Source organism: Corvus brachyrhynchos, unplaced genomic scaffold (assembly GCF_000691975.1).
Source record: "Corvus brachyrhynchos isolate BGI_N302 unplaced genomic scaffold, ASM69197v1 scaffold68, whole genome shotgun sequence".
NCBI lineage: Eukaryota > Metazoa > Chordata > Aves > Passeriformes > Corvidae > Corvus > Corvus brachyrhynchos.
Genome location: NW_008240039.1, coordinates 2,473,586 through 2,482,207, shown reverse-complemented (window position 1 = coordinate 2,482,207; position 8,622 = coordinate 2,473,586). Strand labels below are relative to the sequence as shown.

Here is an 8,622-nt window from a genome sequence, read left to right as displayed (position 1 = left end):
AATGCAACTGAAAATCAGGCTGCAGCTGTGAACTGTATGTTTCAGATGGAAATGTTACTTAATATTAACGAGCAGAACTTACCAGGTGTAAGAACGTCCCAAATACGCAATAATCCTTCAATGCAGTTTTATCCATTTAGGCACTTAAATCTTGTACCCAAATTTATGTTTTGATTGCTAATAAAACACAACTCCTTTTAAATATATCTGAGATGTTTAGACAGGTACCACTTGTGAAAAAAGGCATCAAAAATAAGCTTCAACACCACCATAATATATTTTATTCTTCAGGATGTTACACTGTAATACTCTTCAACTGGGAGCTCATTGCATCAAATGTTTGTAGAAAGTGTGTGGATCCCAAAGTTTCTCATGATCTCCTTTTGCAGGGATGCAATGAACGTTTCAATCCTTCATGAAACAGGCACAAAATGCAAATTCCTTCATTAATGAAGCCAGTTGTGTCAGTGCCCAGAACTTAAGAATCACTAAGTGGCAGAGGACACCCACCAAAATCATTATTCTCTTCTTTGATTTTCAGCAGCAAATTTGTTTTTAGATCATTGGTCTCCATCCAAAGTGACCAGTCCCCAGCCTCGCATGCATATACTGTAGTTAAGGATAAATTAATGTCATTCACACTGTCCCCAACGAGGTCATTTCTTCATACTGTTTCTTCTGTTGACAGCAACAATGGATTAATATATTCAAATCCTTCAAATTCTGACTGATCTATTCGCTTTATTATATCTCTGAAAAACAAATGAGAGCAGTGTTTAGTTTATCAGAACACTGGGCAGTCTTGTATCATATATAATAAGTTATGCAAGATATGTAGGATACAAAGATTTCAAATTTACTGTAACACGACTATGTTCTAATGGCAAGTACACAGTCTCTTAGTGATTTTCAGATAATTTATCAATTAATTTCTTAATATGCAGCTGGATTGGGGGAAAGCAGCACATACTCATCATCTGGGGTGAGCTGCACGGGCTCGCTGGTGAACTGCGTGTCGAAGTTATCCAACCCATAATCATCCGTGATCTGCGGCTGGAACGGGGGCGTCGTCTGCTTCTTCTCCAGCTACCCAAAATATGGGGGAAAGGAGAAATTACAGTGTGGAAGAGTTACAACACCCCTCAGGAAACTCAAATCCAACTGCAGTAAGTGCTATTGGAGAGGAACAGCAAAATACCAAGTAGTACACCCTACAAGCCAGGCAACAGACACCAACACAATTAGTGCTCTGCATTTGAAAATAAAAATCCACAAATAATTCAACCATTTATGTTTTCTCTAAATTGGTAGATCACACTCAGGACTGATAAATTCCCACAGTGCTGCAATACAGCAGTTAGCACAATATATTTACTTTTGTTCCTGAGAAATCGACCTACTTTTCTTCCTGCACTTGTGTGCAATCTGTCACATAGTCCAATTTATAGTAGCACAGACACCAACATTCTAATTCTAACATTTATAGTCAGTTAAAAAACTGTCTAGGCTACAAATCTCCATAATCTAACTTAGGACAGGTAAGCAGGATGTGAGTAGTAGTTACCACTGACGAAAATGATGACCTGTATTACCAACATGGGGAGCAAACTTGATTTTAGGGCCAGGATCTCTCATGATGGTTAGTACAGAGCAAACAAAACAGGGAATAAATTACAGAAAGATCTTGGATTTCAGGTTTCAGACAAGAGCACAGGAAGCACAGATGGAGATAGGAGGAAATTGTGAAACTGTCACAGGGTGGTGAATTAACACATCAACATCCCATCAGTGATCAGGTCTGGGAAAGCACCATGAAATCAAAGTTTTAAGGAAGAAGTAATTAGCTCCTCCCAAACAAGAATGGCAGCATGAAAGAATTAGCAAAATGAATATTTAAAAACTGAAGTAGGGCAGCAGGACCATCCCTGTGAAGTTGTTGCCACACACACACATCCAACAGACAGACATTATTCCACAAGGGGTTAAACATCAGACTTCCTCTTTTGTTATACTCAGTAAAGCATAAAAGCCCTCTTAAATAAGCCATAGACAGAACTTGCAGCCTTTAACTTGAGAAAATTCACTCATCAAAAATAGGTGGTGAAGCTCTAAAAAATACCTCACTGCAAACAGTAGCTATGGCTTTGTAGTTCTTGCTCTGGTATATAATGGTTAAACACCATAAAAACAGGCACTGAGATAAGAACAGACTGAATGTATCAAAACAATCTAAAAAAGAACGGCCCTGGATGCTGCTGAGCCATCCTACACCAGAGTGAGCAATCTGAAGTGTTCTAGGCTGTGCCACACACACTTTGGATGACTAACACCAGGAAAAATGTTCCTGGGCTGTGTGTTCATTTTCCCTGTATTTATTTTTCCATTTAGCTCAAGGTTCACACAGAACAAGTTTTAAGTTGTTTCCTTGGGTTCCAACTTAAAAGCTTTTCCAAATCTTTTCAAGTCCAAATGTTTTCTTTGAAATGCATGCAGGTGGTGAGTAGGAGATTCTAAAAACTAAAAAAGCTTTCCAAATATTTTCTCATTTTTTCCTGAGTATATTTGCCAGAACTTATTAGAAATTTAGCTTCAAGTTTATTTAACATTGATCCTCCTGAGCAGCACTGTCCTAACCATATCACAAAACAGATCTCCTAAATCTTTCCACTTTTTAAAAAAATAGATATTTGTATTAAAGCTTTCAGCCATGAAAATATGTTAGAAAAGACAAAAATTCAATCAGCATAAATGCTGACCAAGAAGTACCGATTTCAATGAAGAGGTTTTTTCTACAAATAAAATACAAATCCGACAGTTGTTGTCTTCTCTCTCTCAAAAAACTGCAAAGCAGAACAAACTGCAGGACATGATGTTCTGCTCCACACCCCCAGGTGAACTGCACTGTAGCACCACAAGGTAGCAAAAAAAGAAAAATAATAACACTCAGGCTGGAGGGAGGACTCCAAGCAAGGGATGTCTGGCAAAATTAAAGCCAGCCCTCATTACAGGGATAATTTTGTAAACACCAGATCTTTTAAAGCACAGGCACTTTACGCACTGAATGTGTTCTCTGAAGAATGTTACAATGAAATTCAGAGCAGCAGCTTCAAAGGGAAAATGAAATTGTGCAGCTTTCTCTCATCTGAACTCTTTCATGTTAGTGCTGCCTCTTCCTACACTTCCTGCAGCCTTCCCAGACTATGAAAATACTACAGACACACTTTTCAATTGTTAAATAGCTATTAAAAATGTAAGGCTGACAGGGAGGTGCTCCAGACTTCACAGCTTTATTGCTGAAGCGTCAATAAATGTTACCATGTCATTTCTGGGATGTTTCCACACTGAAGACAGAAGGCAACACAATTACCAAGTAGCAGAAGATTTAAAAACTCAATTTTGATACAATTTTATGCTTGAAAACCCACTGAAATGCAAGTCATCATCTTCACCACGAACCAGAAACCTCCCTCACACCACCAGTACTAAAGAAAACCTGCAAACTGTAATCAGAGCCCCTTTATAAATAACCCCACTGCCCTCCAGCCACATCCTTAACAAAAGGGACTGATCCTGCTCACTCTTCCTCAGGTCACTAAACCCTGGCACCCACCTGAATAATCCAGCTGATTTTAGGAGTCAGAGTTGATAAATTCAGCTGGCTTTTAATGCACTATGAGTACTACTTTTACATTTCTAGAATGCATTTTCCCTGTCTGCACTGGAGCTGTCCATATGCACACAACTAATAAATTAATGAATTATTCCTTTTGAACACCCAGAAACACAACGACTGATTTTTACCAGATCCCAGTCTATGCTGCGGAAAAACGTGTGAGACTTGATATCAGCAAATCCTGTCTGGGGCTGACAGCCAAGCCTTTCTTTGGGATCCTGTGGAAAACACAAGACACTGGAATTACACACTCCAAGCCACTTACAGCCCACGTTTGCCAAAAAGCCCACAGAGATGACTCCAGCATTCCTATGACTGTGCAAACTCTGCTGGAATAAACACACTATGGCTAGCAAGGGATTTTAATTTTTTTTTTCTTTAAATAAAGTTTATTTGAAATTTAATTTTTAAATTATATTTTACAACTTCTTAAAACATGGGATTTATTTAGAAATGTACAATTCATGTTCTTTTTGCCATTCATGATAGTGGTTCTAGAGATTTCAATCAGCTTAATTAAATGAGTAGTAAGTATTACAGAAAAGAGTTTATAAACAAAGCTATAGTTACTTTTTGAAAGCCTACACCTAGCTGAAAATCAAGCCTGTGCTGTGGAATTCCCTCAGTAAATTTGCAACTAAGTGGGGTTTTTAACATAGACGATACCAAGGTTTTATAGATTTTCTTAATAGTAAGCAGATTAACTTCTTAACTGTATCACTTTCAACAGGAAGCTCTGACTTCCAGCTTTCAGATGCTAAAAATAAGAGAATGTTATTTACCTTGTTTAAAAATCCTTTTAACACATGGGAAGCCTTGACAGAAAGAAACCTTGGAATCCGGATTGGCTTCTCCAGAATAACTGTTACAGGTTTAAAAACAGCAGTATTGGGTTTTGGTTTGTGACATTGACCATGATTTCAATACAAACACTTATTATTTCAGCATGGTATCAGTTAGAAAATGGAAGATAAAGTAATTATTTAAAATCATGCAAACAAAAGGAGCTACAGGAATTCAAGGCAATGTTCTATTGACATTGCAAGATTTCCTAAGGGACATGCTATCTTCGTTACCTTTTGCTATTATGTGTTGTGTAAACAGGAAATAAAACTTTCAGTCCTTAGTATATGGCAAAGTGCGATTTTAAACAGAAATTGATTTAATATTGGGGCCTTCAACAAGAGCATGACAGATTCTGTTACAGAAACTGCTTTAAATAACTTTTGCCTGTTATGGAGTTGGCAGCCTCACAATTGCCCAATTACAGCAGCTGTGGGGGTAACACTGGGAAAGGAAACCCTAACTCTGCTATGCAAGCTGTCCATTTTGATTGTATTCCCCCAAAACAACCCAAACCCCAAAGGGCTGTACCTTGGAAGAGGTAATCTTCAGTGTTCATGTCTGGATTGTCAGTGATGATGTCGAACGGGGACCTTCCTGCCATCATCTCGAACATCAGCACCCCCAGCGCCCACCAGTCCACACTGAACCCTGCAAATGGGCACCCAGAGGTTTCTCAGCCAGGACTCCTTGGATTTTCGTGTTCTCCCTCACACAGATCAAGATTGATGGCCTGGTTTTAGTACTGAAATCACTGACATGATTTACACCATCACTGGATGAGTGTGAGTTTTCTCAACTGGGATGACAAACGTAGGGGAGCTCAGAGGTGTCTGCAGGCAGCAAAGCTGCAGTGACAATGTTTTCCTATAGTGTCATTTAATAAATACTTTTCAGGCCAAGTATGATTTAAAAGAAGCTGAAATGAGTGACTGGAAGAGGAAAAAAAAAACCTTATTTCAGGAAAAAATTAACCTGTACAATATACACTCAATTAATTCTTAATATATAATAACACAAATGTGTAAGTCAAAAAATTAATTGTATTTGAACCAAGCAACTTCTATATTTATTATAACTATAGGTTATTTAGTTATGACTTACCATATTCTTCTCCTCTGAGGATCTCTGGTGCAATATAATTTGGTGTCCCACAGAAAGTGCTTGTAGTGTCACCTGGGCCCAAACCTTCCTACATGCAGAAAGCATTTCATAAATTAAAAGCTGACCTCCTTTTCTGAGAACTTTCTTTAACTAGACTTAAAACTCCAAGTTACTCAGGGAGTCTAAAGAGCTTCCTTTCACAAAATAAATACTCATAGTGCTCAAAACTGGCCTATGACTTCACCGCTCCTCTTCAGCAAAGTTGATTAAAACTGAGTTACAACACGTATGTAACAATATTTTACTTACTAATTACAGATACATATTTAAAAAAAAAAAAAATCAGTTAAACAATTTGGAAGTACTTTTCAAACAGATGTTGGGGAAAAAATAGCTTCTATTACAATTCAGTTCCAAATGTGGTTCTATTCGACAATTTTTTCAGAATAAACTTCCTATTCCACAACCAAATTCTGGGCTCAGCAACACCAGTGTTAAGATGAAGATAAATTTTCTTAGTGTTCTCTAAGAGTGACAGAAGAAAGGTCAGGAAAATCCTACCTTGCACATGCCATAATCTGTTAACTTGATATGACCCTCTGCATCTAAGAGAACATTGTCCAGTTTTAAATCTCTGTAGATGATGCCTCTTTCATGTAGGAAGTTTAGAGCAATACAAATTTCAGCAGCATAAAACCTGAAATGAAGAAGGAGAAAGTTCATATTAGCATTAAGTTGGTACAAGAGCTGGTGCAACTTAAATATCTGTTCTTAAAACATCACCTTACTACCAACTTTCACGTATCAATAGTATAACAAAACCAAGCTACATTTATAAGAGATCAGTGTCCTTATTCATAAGACCATTCCCTAAATAACAATGAGATTTTTTTTCATTCTACTAATTAAGAAAGTGTTTATTCTTTATTCTACAGATATTTTTCTGAAAATTCCACATATGAGATGGAAGATCTTTGTTTTCAGCTTATAAAGAGTGACAGTGAGCCTTTGTGTAGTGTAGAGCCATGCATGGATTTTTAACCTTCTCCCTATATTATTTCAACATCAGACCAAATTAGGTAGAATAGTTCCACGTTCTATCAACAGATCAAGGAGGCATCACCTAAATATGAAGCAATAAAGAGGAGTAAATTGGAATAACTGCTACTACTGATGAACTGCTTGCTCTTTAAAAATATTCACATCCTTCAAAAGATAAAGTTTACATTTCTTCCCAGGCCTGGACATTCTAAACTTAAGAATACAAGTCCATTAAAGCACCAGAACAGAAGCAAACACGTGCTCAGTGTCAGGAAATACCTTGCATGTTCCTCAGGAAGTTTCCTCTGCCGTTGCATATGGAACATGAGGTCTCCCCCATTCACGTACTCTATGACAAGGAACAATCTGAAATTATAGAACGCAATTAATGCATCCCAAGGAAACACTCCAGAAAAGCTGTTTTTATTCTTCCCATCTGAGCCATTTTCACTTCCACTCTTGATTTAGACTTCTAGGTTTCTTATAGTTACAGAAGCTACTTAAGAGGGAAAAAGAGAGAGCACTTATTTGATGCATATTATGTAGGAACACACCCTTTATTTAAATACTATCACCTTTCTCTGTATAAATTAATTAAATGAATTAATTATAAGTTATCATTATACGAATTACAAGTGTGACACTGTACACAACACAGTCACCAGATGGACGCTCTGGGCTCATTTGTTTCTCTGGAGAATGAGTGTTTGAAACAGTCTGCTCAAAACAAGGGAAAAGTCAGCAGGGGACAGAAATCCAGGTGGAATCAGCCAGATAGGAAGATTTCTATTACAGTCTGCAGAAAAGCTTCTATCCTTGGGAAAATATGATCCAGGCAAAGCTGCCAAGGTCAGAGAGAGCTCGGGACAGAAACATGCTGAGGGAGAGCTTCTGGGAGAGGTTGGGCTGACCCAGGGAGCAGCATTTCCTTGTACACCTCATTCCCCATGAGCTGCAAACTCCTTTCCACACATCCACACACTGGAAAACATTCCATTTGGAGAACACATGCTCCAGTCTCTCAGATCACTCTAGAGTGGTGATGTTTTTGTTCCTTCGAAAAGGATTCTTCATTTGAAACACTTATAAAGTGTTAAAACTTAAACCAATAAAAACTATTGGACAAAATCCAGCTGGCAGGTCTCTCAGTGGCCTCCCCACAAGAAGATAAATGCTAAGCTGAAATTAAATAAGCAATAAACAAAATACGTAACAATGCCATGAGTATTTTATCACAGCATTCCTGATGTTTTTTGCTTCCAGCTTTCCTATCCTGTTTTGAAGTCCCCAATGTTTTATCACCATTCAGAACCTGCAATTTCAAATTCCTTGTCAAGTCATATTCAAGTGTGTCAGTAGTGGCAGGACTTGCTGGGTTTGGAAGGATTTGCTCAAACACCAGAAGTTTTGCAGTATGGAGATTTCAGGTTGTTGCCATCCTTGGAAGACACTTATCTGCCAATTCTGGGCAAGTCCAAGGCACATATTTTATTATAATAATGAAAAAGCATCATTAGTATCTGAAACAATGTAAACAGCTACATACAGCATCAATTCACCTCACATTTAGGTACACATTTATGTTAAACATTTATTTGAAACTATATTCAAGAGAAAGAAGGTTTTTTGCAACTTTCCCCCCATTAGTACCCTTGTCACAACCTGTTCTCCTATTACGACTCATTTTCTTTGGGCCACTTAACACAATCTGATGTTGATGAATTTATTCACTCAAAATCAGTTTTGTGCTTTTCCCGCCTGATGCAATGAGGTCACAATTATCATTTTATAACATTACAGCTATAATCAAATTGTGAATTCATGACTTTATGGTTATATCCATGGCAAATGGCTGAAGTTACCAAGGAAAAACTAGAGTTTCACTGCAAGAAGCAGCTGGGCTGGAAAAGCAGGACTCATAAAGATACATCAGGAATACAGAAAGCTTTGATTATGTTCAG

General features: G+C 37.7%; 1 protein-coding gene across 5 annotated transcripts in view; it reads right to left on the bottom strand.

Annotated features, from left to right (window-relative positions):
- Positions 1–253: 253 nt before the first annotated feature.
- The window catches only part of PRKCZ (protein kinase C zeta), a 38,105-nt gene continuing 29,736 nt past the window's right edge, over positions 254–8,622 (bottom strand). For all 5 annotated transcript variants that reach the window (XM_008641185.2, XM_017744076.1, XM_017744075.1 and 2 more), the window contains 8 exons: positions 6,941–7,027; positions 6,182–6,317; positions 5,621–5,708; positions 5,048–5,167; positions 4,456–4,535; positions 3,802–3,891; positions 971–1,086; positions 254–752 (listed from right to left, as the gene is read on the bottom strand). In XM_008641185.2, coding sequence (XP_008639407.1) covers positions 665–752; positions 971–1,086; positions 3,802–3,891; positions 4,456–4,535; positions 5,048–5,167; positions 5,621–5,708; positions 6,182–6,317; positions 6,941–7,027 — 805 coding nt within the window. In that variant the 3' untranslated portion in view covers positions 254–664. The remainder of the gene's footprint in view (positions 753–970; positions 1,087–3,801; positions 3,892–4,455; positions 4,536–5,047; positions 5,168–5,620; positions 5,709–6,181; positions 6,318–6,940; positions 7,028–8,622) is intronic.